The 23,769-nt window shown below is 41.9% G+C and overlaps 2 protein-coding genes across 6 annotated transcripts in view; both read right to left on the bottom strand.

The window, feature by feature from the left end:
* The window catches only part of LOC146500647 (dedicator of cytokinesis protein 9-like), a 72,686-nt gene extending 69,874 nt beyond the window's left edge, over positions 1–2,812 (bottom strand). For 2 of the 3 annotated variants that reach the window (XM_085134427.1, XM_085134425.1), the window contains exon 1: positions 1,377–2,812. In XM_085134427.1, the coding sequence (XP_084990553.1) occupies positions 1,377–1,493 (117 nt within the window). In that variant the 5' untranslated portion in view covers positions 1,494–2,812. The remainder of the gene's footprint in view (positions 1–1,376) is intronic. The other variant, XM_085134426.1, reaches the window with a different exon arrangement.
* A 330-nt stretch (positions 2,813–3,142) lies between these two features.
* LOC146500645 (FERM, ARHGEF and pleckstrin domain-containing protein 1-like) overlaps positions 3,143–23,769 on the bottom strand; it is a 56,668-nt gene continuing 36,041 nt past the window's right edge. The window contains exons 7-27 of one of the 3 annotated variants that reach the window (XM_085134428.1): positions 23,236–23,350; positions 21,505–21,652; positions 21,311–21,406; positions 21,068–21,231; positions 20,863–20,931; positions 20,681–20,774; positions 20,250–20,457; positions 15,497–15,684; positions 15,206–15,295; positions 12,982–13,115; positions 11,735–11,816; positions 11,411–11,648; positions 11,192–11,322; positions 11,040–11,108; positions 10,599–10,688; positions 9,963–10,045; positions 9,261–9,373; positions 8,889–9,121; positions 5,851–5,958; positions 4,297–4,448; positions 3,143–4,211 (exon numbers count right to left, since the gene is read on the bottom strand). In XM_085134428.1, the coding sequence (XP_084990554.1) occupies positions 4,133–4,211; positions 4,297–4,448; positions 5,851–5,958; positions 8,889–9,121; positions 9,261–9,373; positions 9,963–10,045; positions 10,599–10,688; positions 11,040–11,108; positions 11,192–11,322; positions 11,411–11,648; positions 11,735–11,816; positions 12,982–13,115; positions 15,206–15,295; positions 15,497–15,684; positions 20,250–20,457; positions 20,681–20,774; positions 20,863–20,931; positions 21,068–21,231; positions 21,311–21,406; positions 21,505–21,652; positions 23,236–23,350 (2,684 nt within the window). In that variant the 3' untranslated portion in view covers positions 3,143–4,132. Of the gene's footprint in view, positions 4,212–4,296; positions 4,449–5,850; positions 5,959–7,423; positions 7,561–8,888; positions 9,122–9,260; positions 9,374–9,962; positions 10,046–10,598; positions 10,689–11,039; positions 11,109–11,191; positions 11,323–11,410; positions 11,649–11,734; positions 11,817–12,981; positions 13,116–15,205; positions 15,296–15,496; positions 15,685–20,249; positions 20,458–20,680; positions 20,775–20,862; positions 20,932–21,067; positions 21,232–21,310; positions 21,407–21,504; positions 21,653–23,235; positions 23,351–23,769 lie in introns of all 3 variants that reach the window. The other 2 variants (XM_085134430.1, XM_085134429.1) reach the window with 2 other exon arrangements.

Below are 23,769 nucleotides of genomic sequence, written 5' to 3'. Positions count from 1 at the left end.
CTTCTATCCATTTCTCCTCTCCTCCCTTAGGCGTCCCTGGCAGCGCACCAGAGTGAGGATGAATAAATAATATGAAGGTGTGGTTGGATGTCTGGGATCGTGACTCAGGATTCCATTTCCCTGACAGAAAGCCTGGACGGTGTACGTTTCAGTTGCCTAGCAGCTTTTTTTTTTTTTTTTTTTCCAGGAAAGCTGGAACAATCAGACGGAGCACCAAACACCGAACGCACTCTGGACACAACAAAAGGGTCAACTCCTTTATCCAAGCTGAGCTCTGAGGAAAACTGATACCGAGCAGGTAGGCTTCGGGTCCTCGTCACCCAGATGTTGTCACTGTCACTGGACACTTTATATGTGTCTGAAGCATGAAATTGGAGCTTCGTGCTTTCCTTTGTGAAGCCGTATTATGTCATCTCGGTGCAGCCCTGTGAAGTGATGCCCTCATTGACACACAGGACTTTGAATGTGCACTGATTCTCTACAGACTCTAGGAAAGGAATGACATACATACCTGAGCCTAATAAAGACAACATTCTTCTGTAATGTTGAACACCTTGCAAACGCCTATTGTCTATTATGCAAAACCTACCTATAAATACAAATCACTTCATTACTCTACATTTTTGTTTTTGTGGCTGTTGTTTTATTTCACTTTCATTCATTTCCAGTCCTACATTTAAATGGGAGATCCTTTGATTCATTCTATGCTCTCATGTATATGTGATAATCATGTTTCCCTTAGTCTTTAAATGTATATTTGGACTGGTAATCTATCTGCTTTAACTGGAAAGCTCGTTGAGTCAGCACTTCATTCAAAAACATTCCAAACGGGAAGTGACCGATTACATTTTTCTGTCACCCATATCTCCATTCATTAAAAAATAAATAAATAAATAAATAAATAAATACCACCCCCTGGCCACACACAAACATCCACCGTTCATAATGCCCACGTGCTCTAACTCAGCTGGTCTGGGGTCAACAGGGTGAGAATGAAAGTGAAGGATTTAAAGATTGCCAGCATTCATGATGAGCTCCAAATGTTTTGTGTAAAATGCAAACAGGAGGAAGCTGAAAACGTTGTTTGTTTTAAATATATATTGTGATTTATACTCAACAGTCTACCAAATATTGTTCAAAGCTGTGTGGGAGCCTGTTACCCATATCACTCCAAGTGTGTCAGGGGTATACTTAAACCATAATTATATCACCCTAAAAGGCACGCGTAGTCCTGCTCAACTGATCTGAAGTCAGTTATTTTCTCCTAAAACGTGTGCGTAAGAAAAAGCAGGTCTCTCATTACTCTATAAAGTTTTAATAGACACTGACAGTGAGCGTTGTGGCGCAGAGGAGTGGGAGTTAAGGTGAGTACTTACGACCAGCACCGACGTCCTCACCACCTCCGAGACACTTTGCCTGAGTTCAGCAGCGGTGCCAGGTTTACCCAAACCCCGCGTAAATTTCCTGGTCTCCGGATGCACCGAAGTGGCCATCGCTACGCGTCCCTTGGGCTCAATTACCGTTCAATCCACGCGTTTTATCAAGTTTACAGGAAACTCATCATCGGCTTATCCGCGCCTTTGATCGCCGCTAGTGCGCACCACGAGTTTGAAGTTGGGTCATGTTGTGGTGTGGCCGCTGGTACGACGCTCCCATTCCTCGAGTCAGTTTTCGTTCTTGAAAATCAACACATGCCGCATCGCTCCGGAACTATGCCTTCTCTTATCGGGTATTGTTGACACAATAAAGTATCCTCTTGAGTAGCGTTTCATTGGCCGTCCAGCGCCAGGCAAGAGGTGTATAATCTGTTTTCTCCCTTGCGTACTCCGCCTCTTACCGGCTTGAAGTCCTGCCCACTTGCTGTGTGTGTGTGTGTGTGTGTGTGTGTGTAAGCTGGTGGGCCTGGATTTTGGACTGCGTGCAGTTACAGTATGAATGACTGGATCAATGCTTCCCCATTACCACAAAAATCACAACCGTGGCGAACAAGCATGTGGAGTGTCATCACAACATTCCTCTTTTGTGACACCGGAAACTGGCCTTTAAAACAGTATCAAACGGTACTGTTTTAAAGCCAATTTTTCCAAAGCTACTACAAAAAACAGATTATATTGAAAATAACTGAACTGGTTCAGTGACACACTATAAAAGACTGAATGTATGTACTACTTGTGAGTTAAAAACAAAAAGATATAAAACTAAAATGAAAATCCTTAAATTGTGTTTACGTTTAGTTTATGCCAATGTGGTCAAGTTTGTCAACACATTTAGGATCAGGGACTTTGTTGCATATGCTTTTTTGTAAGTTAACTCCCTGCACAAAGTGTTGGTATAGTAATCATTACCTTAAACCCGTTTAATGAGCAAATCTCCCCAGCAAACCAAATGAAAACAAAACAAAAACTCAAAATGAAATCAAAATAGAAAGTATAATAACTTTCACTTTACCTCCATTGGCCTTTTAAAACTATTGTCCACTACCTTTATTTACCATGTAGCAATTTAAACGGTGAAGCCTTACCTTTAACTAACAATTTCAGCTTTTAGCTATCAGTTTATGAATTGCTAAGCTAAAGAGCTAAATGTATTAATGTAATTTCATCCCATCCTTCAATTGCTTATTCACGTCCTTTCAGGTTTCCAGTTACATTTGTTTGCTAATATTACAGCAAAACCTTCCAGCAGTTGCCATTTAGCTAACACCGTTAGCCATTCGTTTTGTAAGCTATTTTAGCTATTTTACCAATAAAAATAACTGTATTGATTTTTGCTGCCATTTTCTACGCCTTATAGATTACTTAACTTCATTGTTAACTTTTCTGTTCATACCTCTTCAAGTCCGCTCAGTCACAGTTAAGCTAATCTTTGGCTAACTCCCTGTGTGCGGTAGTTATTTGTTAGCCCTGGATGGGAGTCACTGCTGATAGCAGCAGTGTATCCTTCCCACAAAGAGTACAGGACAGAAGGGACACTGTGCAGTGATGGCTTGACTGAGAAAGCTTTCTTGGTCAGTGATGCCATCTGCAGGCCACAGCCAACAGAGCCATAAACACACTGCACATCTTCTTTTTACCCTACTGAAAATCAGCCCTTCCCTCTGTACTTTAAGGAAAAAATACACAGACCTCGCAAACAATCCGAGGTTTGAGTATTTTTTTTTTTTTTATTGCTTTCATTTCCAAAGAGCTCTCTGCTATCTGGAAAAAACGCTGCAATTCTAGGCAGAACTGAGGTTTTCCATCTCATATACTTCACTGCAAAACCCTGTCAAATGCATATTTCCATTCATTCAGACCCATAAACAGATCTGTGTTTATATGGGGAGGCAGCCTAGTTTTGTGAGGGCAACGTCGCTTGGAACTGAAAGTTTCTGTTTTGTTTTGCACATAATCCTTAAAGCTTTCAATTACACTTGCCATCATAACGCAGCGATTATGAGCACACCTCACACAACTGAATGGGAACTTCAGAGTTAATTTATATATATGCATATATATATATATATAAAAGCAAAACTCTGTGATTGGAATCATACAACAAATTTCAGCAAATAGAACATTTACTTCACTTAAAACGGCATCAGTGGTGATGGCAGCCACCCCTGGCCACAATGTCGAGGTTTACGTCAATAATACGACAAAATAATTTCATTTCCTTCTTTTTGTGCTGGGCCAAGTGTGATCAGAGCATCAGCTGTTAAAGGGTGACCGTTTTCCATAGAATGAACACGTAGACAAAATGTTTATGACAATGCAGTGAGAGTTTAACCATCTAAGAAAGAATACTGAATATCTAGTATCAATGTGTTCCTGCATTTAAAAACAACCGATGACAAACATGTAAAACCAGAAAGAGAGGAAGTGGTTCAGACCATTAGAAAACAGTATAAAATGACATCCTTAAAAAGAGGTTTCAGGGTTGAGAGTAAAAATGCCAAAAATGCAGTCTCTGATGCAGTCTAAACCAGCGGACATGTCACCATTAAAGCATTAAAAAGCACCAAATGTGCATGGACACATGTACAAATGTCCCAGATATGCGTAGAAAAGAAAAGCAAAGAGTCCGGAGTGGGAGAGGACGGGCGGATGCCACCCGAAGGAGAAAGGGTATGGAAACTAGGTGAGCCAACTCATTAAGCGTGGGTCTCTTTGCCGTTCAGACCACGAGCTCGACTTGAGGGGACAGTAGCGCTGCGGATGACCTCCATCCACCTAAAGGGCAGAGAAAGGGCTTTTTAATCAGTCCTTGAAACATCGAGGATGAAAGAAAACTTTTAAAAGATGACATATTTGGTACCTCTCGAATGTGTATTCACTCTCTGATCGGAAGTAGTAGACGTGGGACTTGAAATGCAGCTTGAAGACATAGTCCTTGTGGATGTTTTCGGACTCAGAGGGGACGGTGACTGAGTAACCGAGCAGTGGAAGGCTGGCCAATGGGTAATCATCCTAGAGAGGGGGAAAAACAAAAGTGATTTAAATAATTTGGATTATATCCTGTAAATAATTTCAAAAGGAATCAACAGACTGAGTAACAGACATCAAAAATGTAGATGGGGCAAAATATGACACAATCCCTTCCATAATAATGCAATCATGTCATCCCTCTGGTGGTTTCCCAGAGGGATCCAATGAGGCTTGCTGTGAGAAAATACTGAAGAACAAATGAGTAATTAATCATATACACAAAGGAAAAGCTTAGATTTTTATAGAACTCTGCTCTAAATCCACGTGGGCCTGGCATTTCATTATTTAGTATCAAAACAATGCTATACTTTTTTGTTTTTTATACCCCTTTTTGCTGAAAGTGCACATTTTGTAAAGATCCGAGAAGCACATGGCTGCCACCCATCCACACAAGCACTTTTTTCTACACCTAAGTGCTTTCTATAAATCTGTTTATAAAGACAAAGGGGGACTGTGGTTTTGAGGTTGTGGCCCCCAAATTGTGGAACCCAAAACTTAAGAACCACCTGTTCATGCTTGCTCCTACTTAGCTTTATGTAGTTATACTATTTTAATTGTTGCATCTTATTCTTTGTGAATTTTTGGTTCAGTTACATGCATTTATAGTTCGATCCCTGGCTGCTACAGCCCGCCCTCAGGTATCACCGAAGCTGTCCACATGAGATATTTTTAAATTATTTTCTCGGCTGCTTTCTGGAAAAAAAAACATACTAGCAGCAGCCAGTGGCTCCCTTCAGCCTTATAGTAGATAGATCTATGGTATAAATTTTAAAATCCTAGCAACATCCTTATCAAATTATTGCATTCACAAGATTTTCAGAAATCTAACCTTGAGGTTGAGGTCACTGGGGTTGAATTCCTCCGAGAGTTTTAGCAGACACACCTATGGTATCAATTTGAAAGTCCTACGTGTTGTCATCCGCCCGCCCGGCAGGGTAACGACAATACCCCATCAATGACACAACGCTGAGGGATAGTAATGGAAAAGCTCCACTGCTGTCTTTCACCTTTACTAGAAGTTGCACAAGTCTCCATTGCAGAGCATTGACAGCATATTTTACAAGTCTTTTCAACTCAAACGTGTGCAGCACATTTAATTTGCTTGCAACTGTTCCATAAATTTTGGTCTTCCACATAATTTGTGCTAACTTCATGAGCCTTTAATACACAGAGGGAGTGTTAGTTTTTATAAAGTTTAGGAGTGGCATTATTTTTTCTTTAAATTCACAGTATGAAATACTGCATGGGAAAATGCATTTACCTCAAATACGGCACACAGATTCGATATTTCACACCGAGATGTGATGCTTTCAAGACCAGTCGAGGGAGCGCACCACCATCCTCACGGTCAAACAACAGGGCTTTGAGAGCGTGTACTCCTTACCTGGTGAGACTTGTAGAAAAACAGGCTGAAGTTGGTGAAGACAACCCAGAGCTTCTGCCAGCCATTGCTGTTCTTGAACTTCCTTAGTAAGTTTCCTGATAGCTGATTCTACAAAGAGAAAAACAAGCCTGATTCTGACGCTTTAAAAGCCTTCCATATCTCACTGTTAGTGCAACACTCGTGAAATTTAACTTCTATCTGCACTTTGAACTTTCAAACATGCGATCAAGCTACTTTGTCTACTTTTCTAAAGAGGCTTCATTTTACTAGGCATAGCTTCCAACATGATCTGATGTCGTCGTGTTGGTGCTGTTCTCAGATCAACAAAACTAATGTTGCCTCAGGTTCAACATTGCAAGTGACCAATCACATTATACTCTCGTCATAGCTTTGCGATGTGAATACACCATCACACCACATCGTAACGCTAACCCCATAACCTTGACCCCCAACCATGGGCAGATCTTTTCTAAATCGCAATGCTATGACATCATAAAAATGCGATTGGTCAGATGCAATGTTGATCCTGGACAAACACCAACAAGAGGAGATCAGATATACTAAAGGTTCCCGCCCTAATCTGACACACACAGTGTGTTCAAATTCGTTCATTTAAATGAATTAGACACACTCAAATAATGATTAAACACACTGAAGCCTGCATAATTATTCCTCCTCTTCACACTGACCATTAACAGACAGTCTGTTCCCATTTTGCCTGTAGTATGTAAGAGCGAAGGTACAAATTTTAGATTCAGTGCAGAAATATACCCCAAATTTGAAGCTTCTACAGTCTGAAATCTTCAGATTAAATCGATATTTCCCATTTTTCCAGGAAAAAGAAAATTGTGTTTTAAAAAAAGCCAGCAATTCTTACCAAATATTAACTATAAAAAAAGAAGATTCACTCCATATTTTCTTCCAGTCGTCCACACCTGCTCTACAATCCCGTAGAGTATGACAGTGTTTCTTCATGAAGTTGTATTACAGTGAATGTAACACAAGGATACTAGAAAAAGTCTTTTTTTAAAATCTAGCTGTGACATGCACTGAACTTCATAAGGACTGTGGATTAATTACCATTAAAATCACTGGCAGTAAGAACAGGAGGAATTTTATCAGAAAGGAAAAATTGTTGAACCTGTGTGTTTTTTTGGAAGTGTGACAGACTTACTTTGGGAACCAAGCCTTGAAAACACATCCAACATATACAAGAGAAGATATTTTAACACTAAAGACACAAAAACTGATTCTTAAGAGCCATTTTGTGTCTAAACTTTCTAAGACTTGTGGGTACTACATAAACTTTCTATTTAACCCCAGCATGTCTAGTTGGGAATCACTGGTTTAAAAGAATAACTATAAGGCAGGAAGGAAAAATCACAGTTTTGGCCCCTCTGCAATAAATTATGCTTAATTAAAGTCTTTAATAGTGGTGATAATACCATAAATTTCACTATGAGGTATTGCTACAACTTTAATTTCAATTTCCTCTCTATAAATCTTGCTTCCTGCGATACAGTTCAAATAAAACATAAACACAGGGCCTCTCCTGTCTGCCTGGCTCCTTTACCTCTAGACTCCTGCAGGATTCACTAAAGGAGAGGCTCTGAACACGGTACCAGCAGATAACAGACAGAGGCACTGGTCCCTGGCCACTCGGGGGCCCCACCAGGGGGGTCTTATTCTCACTGACTGGACTAGGCTCCTCTACCACGGAGGAATGCACAGACGTATGGGGGAAAGAAAGACAGACAGACAGACAGACAGAGAGAGAGAAAAAACAGACAGGGAGGGAAAGAGGGACAGAAACACAGAGACTGAGTAGGTGAAACACAGGCATGCAGTGGCAGGGGTTAACACTCAGGCCGACGGTGTGTCCAGGCAAGGCTGTGAAGAGGACATTGTTACAACTACAGAGGAAGAGCAGAACTAGATCAGGACACAGCTGGGTTGTAGGAAGGCTACATCCCAAAACAGGATCCGTTCTGTTAATGCGAATGAGGACGTTTAGCACATCTACGTACTGCTCTCTCTCTCTATTTATAGACGGTCAGAGTTGCCGGGAAGAGAAGAAAAAAGACAAAACAACTCAGGAAAGCCACAGTTTGGAGTTTAGATCAGGACGTCACATTGGCTACTGCCAAAAGAAGGAAACGTGAGAACAGTAACCTCCTCGAGGCTGTAAATGAAGTAATCAAACAGTAACTCGTAAAAATAATTCAATGAATAAAAACTCCCCATACACAAAAGATCAGAAGCAGATCGGTTTAAAAGCACTGTGTGGAGGATTTGTTGACTAGCAGTGGTACAGCTGAGCAATGTTTTCACAAACACTGACTGGTCCATGGAGTTTGCTTTGATGCAAATGCATGAGGAACCTTATGCATAAGGGTAGCGTCACATCACTTCCTGTCACTGGTCTCACACTATTCCATCGACAGACAGCTGTTTGCGTGAATTTTACGGAAGAGGATTAGGGCCACTGGAAAAAAACAAAAAGGGGGCACGTCTTTTTTTTTCTTTTCCAGAATTCTGAGGAAAAAAAAGTCAGAATTCTGAACTTAAAGTCAGAATTCTGACTTTTTCATCGGAATTATTTTTTCTCAGAATTCTGACTTTAATTTCAGAATTCTGAGAAAAAAGTCAGAATTCTGAGAAAAAAGTCAGAATTCTGAGATTAAAGTCAGAATTCTGAGATTAAAGTCAGAATTAACAAATAATGACTTTTTTTCTCAGAATTCTGGAAAAGAGGAAAAAAAAACAGACTTGTTTCTGATTTAATAATAAATGTTGTGACATTTAAAAAAGAGTGACCCTTGCTAATCTTGTTTAAAAACAAAAAAAGCAACATTCTGCATTAATGCTCCAGCTGAATTAGTAGTTAATGGGATATAGTAACCTGTTTAGCAGCTTAAGGGGGATACTGTTCCCACTGAGAGATCATCAAAGTGAATTCAGATACAGCACACACTCAGAAACAGAGAAAGAAAACAGCGGGGCAGGAGGAGGGGGGCAGGTCTGAGGTGGGCTGATACCTCCACGGCTATGCTAAAGTCCACCATTGACACGCTGGTGTTCCTGTGCCAGCACACGTGCACCATGGTGTTACCACGGTGAGGCGTGGGCTTCTCCAATGACACGTGGGGAGCTGTCATGTCGTCCTCGGACTCTGCCTCCACCGAGGAGTCCTCTGGGCATTCTGAGAAAGTCAGGAGGTTGTTACTGCTAGACAATGAGCAGGATGATGAAAGAGGGGGAGGGAGAGGAGCTAAACACAGACAGCGTCAGACCAATCAAAAATCAGCATGTATCTGGGAATTCACATGGTGCGTCTCTTAACAGTTACCGCTGCTTTATCACAAAGTCAAGCTTCTCACATTCAGCTGTGTGGCTTCGTACTAACTTACTGTTGTCTGTCAGGCTGCTGGTCAGCAGCTCAGATGAAGGCCCGTTGCTGGTTTTCGCCATTTCTATCGCCATCTTTACGTCCTCCATCCACTTCTCCATCTCTACCAAAGAACTGGAGGAAAAAAACACAAATGGACAGAATGCTGAACAAAACAAGCACAAAGAGTCGCAGCAGGGTGGGCCCGGTGGTCAGAAATAGTCTGGTTAGCCCAGCCAAATGTTCCTCTTAAATAACAGTAAAACATGAACCATCTGTTTATTGAGGCAAAGGGAATCAACAAAACATCTGAGGGCAGGAAAAGCATGAGAGCGCACTACACCCTAACTGAACTCGTGTTGTTGTTGACTGCATGCTTTATGAATTGATTTTATTTTTATCTTCCAAGTATATTTTCTTATACTGTTAGCTTATTTTTATTTGATTTAACAAAAAGAAGAAATGTGCAGATGAGTTTTTAGTAGCTTTTCTGAGTAACCTGCCATCCTCCTTTCAGGGGGCAACATCCCTCTGTTAGAGGGTATAGCAACAGACTCTGTGTAGCCAAAGAGGCTAAAAGGGAAAAGACTGCAAATCACAATTTTATGAGCTCACTGTAACTAAAAGTAGATGCTTTTAAAGATATAACTCAAAAGCAGCTAAAATATTTTTAAAAACCTGCCACTTTAGGTTCAAGGTGCAAGGTGTTTGCTGGCAATCGTACCTAGCTGCTACTACTACGGACTGCCGTTGCCCAACCAATGTGAAGGCATGAGGTACACCCCACTCATCCTCACTCTCTCTGATCTGGAAGAAGAACACAGAGACACAGAAAAGACATTAGAGAGCTGCAGTATCTAGGACAGCAAAGACCAAAATAGGCAGAAAAGGAGGGAAGGCGGATGAAAAGGAAGCGAGAGAGAAGCAAACGTGTAACTGTCTTGAAAATATGTGTGTATGTGTGTGTGTTCCTGTCTACCTATCTTTGTGAGGCCCGAAATCTGCATTCTACCATACTTGTGAGAACCAACAGTCACTTGTGAGGACAAACATGGGTCCTCACAAATTTGAAGGCCTTTTTGAGGCTCAAAATGTGGTTTTGGTGTCAAGGTTACAATTAGGTTATGGTTAGGTATTAGGGTAAGGGTTAGGGTTAGGCATTCATTTTTAATGGTTAGGGTTAGGGTAAGGCGCTAGGGAAACCACTATGTCAATGAAGGTCCTCACTAAGATAGCTGAACGAGCTTGTGTGTGTGTGTGTGTGTGTGTGCTAGAGTGGGGGCAGATGTTCTCTAGTAATGACAAACTGGTGACAGCCGCTCCAATGCCCTGTGTTCTTCTGCGAGACAACGGCACTTACTGTCATGCCATGGAGCGGCAGCTGCCCGTGCACTTTGAAATGATTCGTCGCCGTCATCCCTCGACTTGTGTATAAAATGACGTCGTTAAACTATTGCAAAAGAGGCAGAGGAGGACGCGTTAGTTAAAAATCCTAAGAACAAATTAACAACTGAGTGGCATTAAAAACCAAAACTTAACACTGATATCCTGCACACACAAACGCTTCTTTTCATGCTTATGCAACCAAATCAAATACTCGTGTAAAACACTAAGGCCGCCAAAGTTCAAAGCAACATGTGCTACGTTCCCCTGCGTGAACCTTTGCGGTTGCACTAAATCTGCCAACACCATCTCAGTAATGCATAGCCGGGCAGGATAAAAGCATGATTATCATTTCTGCTGAGATCAGTCAGCTAAATAATTCGATTAGTGATATGAGGTGAAGAAAGTGGGACGTTACCAGGAAAAACATTCGCTGCTGCAGCCCTTTTCCAGACAGTTTACTGAGGCAGCCCAACCTGATGAACTCCTGAGGAAAGAAATCATTTGTCACAAAATCTAAACAGAAACAAAAAGTTAAACAAATCTCTCTCCTGTAGATTTCAAACGCACCCGACCAGGAACAACGAGATTGTCGACGCCAATCAGATCCTTCTTCAGCTCCAGAAGTTTCTGCAAGTTCTCCATCTTGATTAGGCTTCCCTGAAGCTGGTCCACCACCTCAGACGCATCAGCTAGAGCAGCTGGACACCAACCAGAGGTAAGAGATCGTTACAGATGCTCCGTTACACCAAAACACTGAAATACGCTTCTGTGAACTGAGTGTAACACCTCTGCAATCCCTGAAGTCCACATGAGTAGCTGGGTAATGTTTGCACAGGCGCTCCAGGATCTGCTTGTAGTGAATGAGGCGGTGCAAAGGCCGCAGAATAAAGACGTTGAGGGGAATGTAGCAGACCTTTTGCAGCTCGAAGTCTCTGCAGAGACCCTCCAACCTTCGGGACGCCTTGCACGCCTTCTCAAGCTCCAGCAGGATTTCAGACTGCTTGCTCAGGTTTGCTGTCAGGGGCTGCAGGTAAGACTTGTTATCCACGAACAGTCGTGATTTTCTCTAATTAAACACGTATAGAAGTTTAACAAAACGTCACAGCTCACCTTCAAACCCTGAAGGTTCTTCAACAGGACATCTCCAATGCGCTGGTAGTCTCCCTTAATGTGTGCATTAGAGCGTCCTTCCCTTAAAAGAGAAAGACAGCAGTCCCTTTTAAGCAATGACTCCTAATCAGTGGTTACTGTTGGAGCTTATTTCCAGTTTAGCTTGCAAAATCTTCTTTAAAATATATGAAGAATTGTGTCGCTTTATGATGGTTCTGAAAATACAGCGTTCTTAAAACTATTTCTATAACCTTTTTGTGTAATTTCCTAAATGTTCTTGCATATTCATGTGTGTTTGCCGCTCTGCTCATGTGTAAATTTTCATTTGCTGTACTTGTTGCCAGCTTTTCTTTTGTTTTTTTATTCATTGATTTATTTTCCTGTGTAAAGCTTTTTGTAATATCTGCCTCGCTTTGAGCTACATGAATAAATATTATTATTATCGTCGTGGACAACATGAAAGCACTTTAATCTCACTGACTATTCAGTCACACTGCGTGCAAGAAAAATTCCAATGAAGTTGGAATGGACGCGTTTAACTTTAAGAAACACCAGCAGGTGTCTCCCTTGAGCATCAGATTCTCCATGCAGGATTCATGAGGAATGGGGCTGCCATTACTGGACTTGGTCAGACTAGTTATTAATTTAATGTTAACGTTTTAGCAGGGAATTTAGGGGGAATATCTCACTCTGTAAAATGCATCCTACTGCTCTTAAGAAAGACGACTATCTCATCATGTTCTTAACAACCAAGGTCCATATCAAGTACAGTATTTGAATATGCAAAGCTGCAAAAAAAGAAAGACAAATGTAGGGGTGGATAATTTGCATATGCATTTGAATGTGGTTCTTATCAGCCGAGTAAAGCACACTATCACTTTCTGCTTTAATTTGGAGCTCTAATGAGTGTGACTAGGCCCTAAATTTTAACAGCTTTATGCGTCACTTTCTCCGTGTCTGTGAAAAAGTCAGTGTGTACTAGATAAAGCACAATCATTAAGGAGATCAGAGGGCATACGCCCACAAGCCAGAATAAAGGCAGGCTGTGGTGCAGCATGACTGTTGCTATGGAGATTCTAGCTCCTTGGGTCATCTAAAGGGACCGGACTGCCCTCTTGGGCTAAATGCCAGCAAAACTCATTAAAAATGGGGGAGGAAGTTGTTTTAAATTGAACCGTAACCCCCGACACATCACCGAGCTTGTTCCTGACCCTGCGGGAAATATCTGGAAGTGAAATGAGCCTCACCACAGTGCCAGCCTCTGCTCCACCTCCCTGAGAAAACCTGTGTGGAACTTGTGCAGAGGCTCAAAGGTGGAGAAGATGGCGTCCTTCAGGGAGTCCGGAGTTGCCTCATCTTGTCCCACGGCACTCTGGAAAGACTGGTATCACGGATACATGCATACAGTGATCTTTCAAGCCATTTAACGAGGGAAATACAGTTTCCCATAAAAGTCTCAGTTCACTAACAAGGCCAGGTTTTTGAGTGTTTTTTTTTTTTCATTGTGCAGGTGGCAGCGCTTGTCTACTTGTGACAAGCAGGTCATGCTTGTGACATCATGACAGGATGTTTACAGATGGTGTTTAAACTCTATTAGAACTTCCTGGTATCTGGATATAAGGCTGATTGTGGGTGAATATTTAATTTTGGCCTATATAAGAAATAAAATACTTGATTTATATGAACTACAGTGCTGTGCAAAAGTCTTGAGCCACCCATCATTTTATTATATTTTGCTTCCAAGGGGCCGGATTTTCTTGTGTTTTTAAAAAGTGGTTTTTAGCAATAGTTGGCTGTTTTTTCACTCATAAGTCCAGTCGTTGTACCACTCATGTTAGGATGTAAAGAGGAGGTGAACTGGTGATTCTGGTTGTGTGTCTCTATGACAGGCTGGCGACCTGTCCACGGTGCACCCAGCCTGTTGCCATATGACAGCTGGGAGAGGGTCCTTAGATTGGATAAGCAGGAGAAAATGGAAGAATGGATGGGTGTTGGGTTTTTTGTTTAAACTGAGGGAATTTGAATGCAAAAACGCCATCAGATCCACCATGTAGTACCATCTGAAAAGCATTTGATTGGCAAAATCTTCATTTTTCAGCATGACAATGATCCCAAACACACTGCCAATACAGTAAAATCACACCTAGACAGAATAACACACAGTGGAATATTATCAGTCATGCATTGTCCTCCTCAGAGCCTGGACTTCAACATTACTGAAGCAGTGTGGGATCATCTTGACAGAGAACAGAACAAATGGCAGCCAGCATCCAAAGAAGAGCTTTGCATGTCCTTGAAGAAACTTGGAAAACTATTCCTGAAGACTATTTAAAGAAATTAAAAGAATGTTTGCCTAAGAGAATTTAGGATGTATTGAAGAATAAGATACCAAATACTGACTTTCAAGCTTGTTAGAATTAAACAATCACCTTTCATATATGTTTACATATGTTTCAATAAATCACAGCAACTATTTCACATTTCTCTAGAAAAATATGAAGAAACGAGGGGTAACTCAAGACCTTTGCACATTTATGTATGATACCAAGGGTTACCAAGAGATCTCCACAGCGATTTTCTTCTGAGAAGAAGAGATAAAGTGAACAGGTAATGAAAAGCCTTTTGCCTCCTTTCAAATCCCTTAATTAGCTGAGGACAAATCGAAGAATCAATAGCCGACCATTCTTAATGCTGTTGTTTCATTAACTTAGAGAGAAGCCTTATGTTTATGTTTTGTGTTTGTGGACACTGAACAGAAAACAGCTTTATTTAGTTGACGTGATGGGAAAAGGAAGTGGGTTTTAGGAAAAGTGAGCGCTGGAAACGAGGCGCCAGCTGTTGTTCAGATGACTTCACCCTTAACAGCAGCGGCATCAACCAGAGCGAGGGAGCACACATACACATGCAGCAGAATAAAAGAACCAGGGCACAAGCCCACCCAAAATATTTATGAGATGTGTGAAAGACTCCTCTGAAAACTGCAAGCCGAGAAAAGCTGCGGCTTTTGAACCTGCCAGTGTAAAAGGAGAGCCGAATCAAACAACGGCAACGCTTCAGTCCAGCCTCATAAGGACATCCTCCTTGATTGCATGTGAAGGAGCAGTACCGCACATTTAATATCCTGTTTGTACCCAGCAATTAAATCTACAGGAGCAGGCTGAAGCAGTGAGTCACAGGCAGAGAGCGCATGCGGCTAAATCCATCTATCTCTTTAAACACAAACACAGTTTAGTATTCACAGCCTTGAACAAGGGAGATAAATGCATTTCGGAGAACGAGCGTGGGGAATGAATAAAAAGTGAAATCACATCTGCCAAAATATTCCTGTGTCACTGCCTGACTCTATGATTTGGCGGGTGCTCTGCGATGGAGCAGCTAACTGGAATAATCAATGTTTTCCCCCCAGAGGACAAGCGCAGGAGAAAACAAACAGGAGAGCGTCGGCTTGGCGAGCGACTTGGCCCATCTTACCACGGTCACCACCTCGAGGTCCTTCACATACGTCCGTTCTGTTGTCAGCAGCTCCTTGGCGATGAAGTAGGCTCGATCTGTTGGGAACCTCTGCAAGGGCATCACAAACGGGGTGTGCGTGAACAACTCAAACAGTGTTTGGTGCAATCAGCTCCACAAATGTCTAACAGTAACTTTATTCAGGACAGATAATCTGAGTCCACTTCTATTTTGAGTAGCAACTTTATTTAAAAAAAAATCTTTACAATGACACAACAAGGCAATATATTAAAATGGCTCTTGGTTACAAACCTTCCTTCGAACCTCGTCTTCATCATCAGTGCGAACACTGCAGGCATCGTTGAGCAACGGGCTGGTGAGCGGGGAAGGCAGCCGGCCGTCGGGACTGTGACTGCACAGCTCCAGCGACTTCTGACCGTTGACCATCCCGTGGGAGTGTCCAGAGGACGCGGACAGGTGAGGACTGTTGGAAACCACACCTGCACGGAGCCATGGGTGACCATAATGAGATGAGAAAACGATGTTAGGCAGCTCTGAGAGCATTTGCATTTGCCTACTTTAAGCCGCAGACCGGTTGAGTTTTGCAGAAATTAAATTGTAAGAACAAATTTAATGACCAAATTGTTAGAATTTCTGAATTCTAACAATTTGCTTTTCTCTGTATTACATTGCTTTTGCTTTTCTCTGTATTACATTGTTATAAAGCATTTGGGGGTTTTTTTCTTCCCCAAACTGATTAAATGACACATTAGGAACAAGCTGAAGTGTGTGATGACATTTTTCTCCATGTTCTGACATTTGTTGAATACACAGCTGATAAATCGAGAATGTAATCAACAGATTATTTAATAGTGAAAATAATCTGTAGTTTCTGCTCCAAAGAAATGTCATCTTTGTCAGATGCCGTGGTGGCATTTGGCTAATAATTAAACTCCAGCATTCGATTCATTATCCTACACTGCACACTTTACCTAATAGACACCTTTGCAAGCTAAACCAAACTGTTTCCATCATTCCATCTGAGGTCTGCCTACAGAAAATATAGAGTCAGCCGTGACTCACTCAACATTCCAGACTACTCTGGCAGTTTTCTTACCACGTCAATCAATACGCAAGCTGAGACTAATACTGCAGGGTGATCGAGAAGAACGGCTTACTTAGTGTCATCCATTCTGACAGCGTTCACTCAGCTTACTTACTATGTTCCGGCAGCAACTTGCTCACCTCTCTCTGGCGACTTCTGGTGTGTTGGCACGAACGCAACAGCTATAACAAGAACGCAGGGCAGTGCAGCTGGTGGCTGCAGTTAGCTCAATGCACAAGTACAGCTGAGGGAAGGAGTGACTCAGGCAAATACACACATCTAGAGGAATGCTACAAAGGAGACGGAAAGGTTCTAACATCTACAGTGGGGACCAGACTCCAGAAAATACACCGACTTCAACGGTTTAAAAAGAAGGATTTGGAAAAAATATCATTTTAACGTCTTTATTGACTCTGCTGAACACATATAGTTCAAAATTGTGTGAAAAGCAGCATAGAAAAGGCCCAGTGAACATCTACAAGAACACAGTGAGCGAATGAATGCAAGACAGAAGACAGACGTGGAAAAAGTGGGGATAAATGCATTCATGCTTCTAGGCCTGTAATAGTAAATGGCTTTATGAATATTTTAGTAAACTGCTTTTTGTTTTCACTCTGTTACTGCTGAGTCGAGAAACGTGTTAATGACAAATGGGTTAATTTGGAAATTCATAAATTATATAATTTATAACATAAACACAAATCAATTTCACATTAGGTTTAATTAAATAAATTACACAATAAGTAAAAAATATTGTACATTTCAGCTCTTTGTAAATGAGCTTGCTGTGATTTCTTACAGTCTAATTTAATGTAAGTGTCAATATCTTACTATATATAAAGTACTGAAATGACAGTAATAGCACAGTATATTACAGTACATACAGTAGAGTGCATGCAGAGAGCAGCCAGAGCAGAACAGCAGGACCTGAGCCGTACCACAAATCTGGTTTATCACAGCATGCATTGCAAACAAACCATCAAGGACACCAGTGGGTGAGAACAAACACAAGCCTGGCCCACACTGCAGTGATCCAGTAACTCCCAAATCTACATTATCTTAACACCATCTCTTAAATTCCAGCGCTAATTTTGATTTATTATGGATGGATAGACTTCAGTAGGTATTGATAGAAGTGTAAAACCATCATATCTCACTTTTGATATGCCTCTTAATTGTCAGCGCTAAAGACTTTCTGGGGGGCAACCGCTGAAGCAGTTGACATGATGGATGAGCAAAGAGACTCTGTGCTTTGAGGTGCTGTCCTTAAACTGCCACTCACACATACAGTAACACACGCATTCACCGATACTAAAACCCGCACATTCCCAGGCTCCTGTCATCTACAACCTCGTTATCTGGATCATTGCAGAAAAGGGAACCCAGAGGCTGGTAATCTTGTTTTCTTGTTTTTTTTCCTCAACCATACATTATGAGTTACAGAAAAGATAGACATGCATTCAAAGTTAGAAAAAGAAAAACTTACAAGATCAAACAGTTTCATGCTGACAGACAGGGACAGAGAAAAATAAAGAAATTAAACTGAGAAACAAAAAATGTAAAATAAAGCTCAACAGCTTGTTAAACAGAATACACAGAGACAAGCATGAAGACAGGGGTGCAAAAGAAAGTTAAAAAAGGAGACTGGAAATAAAAGTTAGGAAGACTGCAGCTCGGTGATGCCAAATTACTGCCAGAGATACTTGAACGCAAGTCAAGAGCAGACTGGGAATGTCAACACTGGGCATGAAAAGCCACAAACTGTTGTGGAGTGACCAAACTGTAACACTGCAACACACATGTGCTTTTAACTCTATCAGATGAAGCCACTGCCAGTCCCTCGAAGCTACTACTCACGCAAATCTTCTGATCTCGTAACTCCCAAAACATCTGTGAACAAGAGAGCGCAACTCCCCCCACAGGGCAAGGGCTAAACTAAAACTCTGATACTTTATGATGTTTTTTATGACAACATGCTGATGTCAGATTGTTTTTTTTCAAGGTCAACTTTAACCTTGCGTGCGAAAACTGCTTAGGTACTCATGTCCCCCAAGTGAAGTTTGAAGAACATCCATAAAATGTGGGTAATATAAACCGTTTACTAATTTTCACATTGGATGTAACCTTAACTTTAACCCGATTTTCACCAACATGAAATCAACTCCAGCTGTTATTGATATCTACCATCACACAAAATTTTGAAATTTAGATCTTGATAGCTGTGGACGCTAGACTGATTGCAAACAGATACACAGACAAGCAAACAAACAGAGCCGATTACACACTCCCTCCCTTTGGCGGGACATTTAAACATGACAGCTAAATCATAACGTTTGCTTCAAGTTAATGAGTTGAGGTACTGCATATGGATCAGCATCACTTCAGACCAGAACTTCTCACAACAATCAAATAGTAGGTGCTGCATTAAGAGTAAAAAAAGAAAGGTAAATGTACAGAAGTTAACAGTTACTACTACCTCAATGACACATCAACAGACCAAGTGTCTTATGCAGAAACCTTTTAAAAAATGTAACTAACTTCAAATAGTTAGATGTGTCTATGGACAGCTATGGAACAAAATGTGAATTTTCTGCAGGGAGTTTTAAGGCATCGTCTGACATGAATAAAATCTACAACATTTTTAAACAGCCTCACGTTTCAAACTGTCTGAAAACCTCTGTAGTTTTTAATTAGTAGCCATTGAGTGTAAAATCCTTAAAAGGCACATGTCTATGTCCAATCGGACATGTTAATATAATTAAAGAACAGCGAGGCTGAACATTAAAGCCGCTCCATGAAATGGGCAAGAAAAGCCTGAACGGATACATTCGGCTACGTTTAAAAAGGTGCTTCTACTCAGCAGTGCTGTGCTGTGACCACTATGGACTCGGGAGTGTGTGGATGTGAAAAAGCCTCCTGCTTACGTTCTGACCCAGACCCCTATAGCTCTCAGTCGCAGATGGTTTTAAAACTTTTAGCACTCTTAACAGCTGAAAATGTGTCCGATATCCTCATCGCTGAAGGCATGGGAAGCATCCTCATCTGCCTCCTCATCCAGCTGGAGGCTGCCAAAGGAAAACGTGTTTCTTGGTATGGGGGAACTAGAATTAGCCTCCGCTGGGCTACCAAACATCACAGGGCTGCTGCCCCTGTTATTTTCTAACTCCGACTCGCTGGACTCTGAGCCGCTTGTGTTCGGGCCATCGTTCATTTGAACTGCTCCGTACTGTGTGACACCGGTTGATCTTAATCGTTTCTGCCCCAGACTGGTCCGCGACCTGCCTGGTGCAGTTAGCCCATTGGCCACCATGCGGCGCTCAAGAGCAGCCATGCGTTCAGCCCGAGAGAGGACAGTACGCGATTCTTGCTTTGCAGAGGACGTTCCTTGGAATGCGTCTGCGTCAAAATGGGCTTTGTGGGATTTCTGTGAGCGGGGAGATCGGCCCATAACGGGAGAGCATCTGCCGTCATTAAAGTTAAGTGGAGTGGGACTGTAGCCGTTCTGGTCTATGCGACTAAGGGAAGGTGCGTGATGGAGAATGTCAATCACAGGACTGGCAGTGACACCCCTTGAACCCGTCACAGTGGAAACTGTTATAGGGCTGTTGCTCTGCCTCTCTTGGACACCTATGTCTCCTATAATGCTATGAACAGGACTTCGGTCAACCGTTTGGCATGACTGCTTGGGAGAATGTTCTAGCTCATGACTCACGATGAGCGATGCTCTAGAAGAAGAAGAAGACTCCCTATACATCCTACCCAGAAAGTGCTCCTGTTGAGCCTGCAGAGCCCCATTTATCCATCCAGAGCCAGATCCCCGGCGGAGCATACCCTGTTCTCTATAGCTGTGGTCTGACCTGCTAGCCTGGTCTCTGCCCAAGTAATACTGAGCATCTACATCACTGCAGTCAATGTAGGGAATGGAAAAGCTGCCGCCTTTAGCAGCCCTAGATGCTGGACCTGTATTCAGATGTTCGGGGTGGGTTTGTCGTGTTGGGCTCCTCGTCTCCTCTGTCCTGGATACAGACCCCGTTCTCTCTTCGTGGCCATTTCTCTGATGCGAGGGGCTCATCCTCGCCCGCGAAGCTGCCGGGTCTTCTGCACTCACCAGGACCGACTCCTTCCAATGACGCCGAGGAGAATCAATTCTGTCCCCAGGAGCACCACTCTACCAGTACGAGACAGGAACACAGGGTTAAAGAATTTAAAGACCACAATTTATTCATTGTATTCATTACTCTTACTGAAGGCCAGGATTTTAAAGTTTTGTATTTTTACATTATGTGCATTTTTAAAAGAGAAAACAATGTGAAAAGCGACACTATGGACTGTATTTGCTCAGACAACAAAAAAATGCTGTATGCAACAAATTGCCCACTTAAAAGACTCACATCAGTTGGCACTTCACGGTGGCTTGGAGAAGGCAATGGTGACAGGCGACTGTTGTGTTGGACCCGACTGCTGTACTGAACACGACTGTGTTTCCTGGCAGACAAGATATTAAAGGTCAGCGTTATAAACTCTGAGCACCCTCGCCTGTACCAAATATGTCAAAGGTGTCTGCAGCCTCTACCTTTCAAACGGGATCTTTTTAAATTCAGACTCTTTCACATATTCAATCACCTGCTTCTGCGTGCGACCGCTGCAGAGATAAATACGAGACAGTTAATGATGAGCTATTCCGCAAGAGCCTTAGCAGACTGTTAACTGATGGGTAGAAACTGCTGTGTTCTTGCAGCCATGATAGACAGAGTTTGGCTCTTTGATGCAAATGCTACCTGAATCTAAAGGAGGAGCCTCGTGAGAAGAGTACCGGCTTGGGCTTGGGCTTAGGTTCCTCAAATAGGCGGAAGAAGGCGTGATATTCAACACAGATCTTCCAGAAGACTTTACAGCAGTCCCTGCTTGGCATTAAAAACTCCAGAGTGTCCTGATATGAACTCTGGGGGACACATCAAGACATTTAAACATAACATCAGTCAGTGAGCTGAAGGGTTTCAATATCTTGTGATGTCACTTACATTTAGATCCGGCCTCAGCTTAATGAGGAAGCGTTTTCTCTTGAAGCTCAGTTTTCGAACTTTAGACCAGTTGAAGGCGTTAATCTTTGTGTGTCCCTGAAGTGATGAAAAACAGAATTCACTATTTTGCACTACTAAACACATAAAAAGCGTTTGATACCAGTTGGGCTGACCTGCACTGATTTTGGACTAACCTGGAAGACCAGGACACCCGTGTGCGCCACAGTCAGGCTTAACTTTGTTCCCTCGCGATCTTTGGCAGGATGGAGCCGAATCCCGTACATCTCCAGCCTGCGAGCAACTTCTAACAAATGGTAGTCTGATTCTGCTGGTGTCTGACCACTGTGGTATAAAATAAAACAAACGAAACTATATTTCATGTAGTGTTTAACAGAAACAAAACTCAGGGAAAAACCATCAATAAAGCGATCATACTAACGAGCACTGTCACAAACCTCCACTGTCAAAAAACAAACAAAGACACCTTCTTAGTGTTGGGTTGTCTATACTTTTGAAAACTGGGAGCACTGGAAGCATACTGTGGTGGTTTACACATCTACCTAACTAGTGAAGAGATCCCCAGTTTGAGCAAATCAAAGATGTGGAGCTACCTGCTGTGGGGACCACTCGCGAATGAGGGACCAGCTGAAAGTAGCTTTTATTTAACCCACATCTGTTAAACTCTTTAATATCTTTTAAGCCTTGGTGTTATTATTGTAACAAAATATTCTGTGTTATACGCTCATAAATTTGTTTTACACACAGGAACTTGAGCTTTAAAACTCCATCTATTCATTGTTCACTTTAGAAACTATTTTCTAGATGGTTTTGGAAATAATTATTAGAGCAGGGAGGGTAAATTAAGACAAAAATGAATCGTATTCCCCTGTTGGATATCTGGCTAATTAAAGTGAAAGACAAAGACAGAGTTTAATCCAGGTTTCTCAAGTTTATCTGAGTTTCTGGAGAAGTTGTGGGAGGGGCTGCAAATGCCAACTAACCTTTCTATTTCTTATCAGTGGATAAGCCTTCCTGTTTCCTGTGTGTGGTAATTAATAAGAGATTTAATTCTACATGGCACATAGCCAGAAGTACTGCAGTCATCAACCAAGAAGGACTCTTGGTGGGAAAAAAAGAGCAAGTTAAAGGGAGCAGTCAGCTCTAACAGAGCTCCTTTCATGTTGCCGCAGCCACCCACTGCGTGCTCATCTCTGGCATGACACCCTGTAATGCTGAGGTGAGACAAGTGTTAGCAAAGCATTGGCTCATATTCAAACCCATGCACGGTTGGGGGAATTTTGCGAAATATGCTTTAAGGACATTTAGAAAATTTCCAGTAACATATTCCCAACACATACCACTCCCAAAACGAGTTATAATAGAAAAGCCTAAAAAGAAGCGCCAAGTTCAATCGCCAGCTTCACTTCTCGCGACCTCCTGCGCAAGACGTCTCAGAGCACTCTCTGACAAACTGCGTTTTTAACCTACTGAACCGGCCGACAGCAGCAGCGTGAGTCATGCAGCAGGTTGAAAGAGGATTTCAGATCTCTGTTTGGAGGAAAGTAGTCTTTATAGACAGAATAGAAGATGAACTCACATCCACTTCTGACCAGAAGCTGTAAAACAACTTACAAAGACTGCCTTTTCTAAGCCCGTGTATAATAAAAATACACAGCTCTCTGAGAAAGGAGCCTTTCATTCAATGGCTGTTTTCCTGAATGTGCCACCTCTATAATAAAAGTTCCCAGTGGGACACGCACGCGGTCTGAAACAACATTTCCTGTTGACGTGTTGAGAGAGTAATTTGAGCGCAGCCGTGCCTTCAGTGACCTTATGAAGAGAGTTAAACAGAAACTACGACTGGAACCAAACAACTGCCTTATTTTAAAACCACCGTGCAGCCTTGAATCAAGATCTCTACTCACATATTCTTTGAGTGAAACTCCATGATTTTGTCAATGAGGGGCATTTGATCTGGGATGTAGTTGTTGTTGAGGAGGTGTGACCGGCACTGGCTCTCCTCAAAGTCTCCAATCTCAGCTTAAGGGAGACAAGAAAGGGGAGGGGAGGGGGGGGGGAGCTCATGTTATACAAAATAAGAATAAAATAAATAAGAATTGATAACATTTAGAATAATATAAAAAAAAGTCAATGTAGGGTGCTTGTAAAAGTGCTTGTAAAAGCGTGGCTTTTCTGGAGGAATTAAAGGTATTTCCTCTTTTAGTGTTTCATTGATACAAAAAACTTTGATCACTATCGTGTGACAGACTGCAGCAATGAAAATACTCAGATTTCCTGGCATTGGCACCATCTAACTAAAAAATACCCACCGTAATACACCGATAATCAATTTGCAGTGGTGTGCAGTGTGCACTGTTACAGTCATGGTTAAAAGAAAGCACACCCTCTTTAGATGAAATGTTGTCTGTATCAGGATATAATAAAAATCTGTCATAAAT

The sequence above is a fragment of the Neolamprologus multifasciatus genome, chromosome 16 (assembly GCF_963576455.1).
Source record: "Neolamprologus multifasciatus chromosome 16, fNeoMul1.2, whole genome shotgun sequence".
In the NCBI taxonomy this organism is placed as follows: domain Eukaryota; kingdom Metazoa; phylum Chordata; class Actinopteri; order Cichliformes; family Cichlidae; genus Neolamprologus; species Neolamprologus multifasciatus.
Note: the sequence above shows the minus strand (reverse complement) of the source record. Positions and strands in the feature narration are given on the sequence as shown.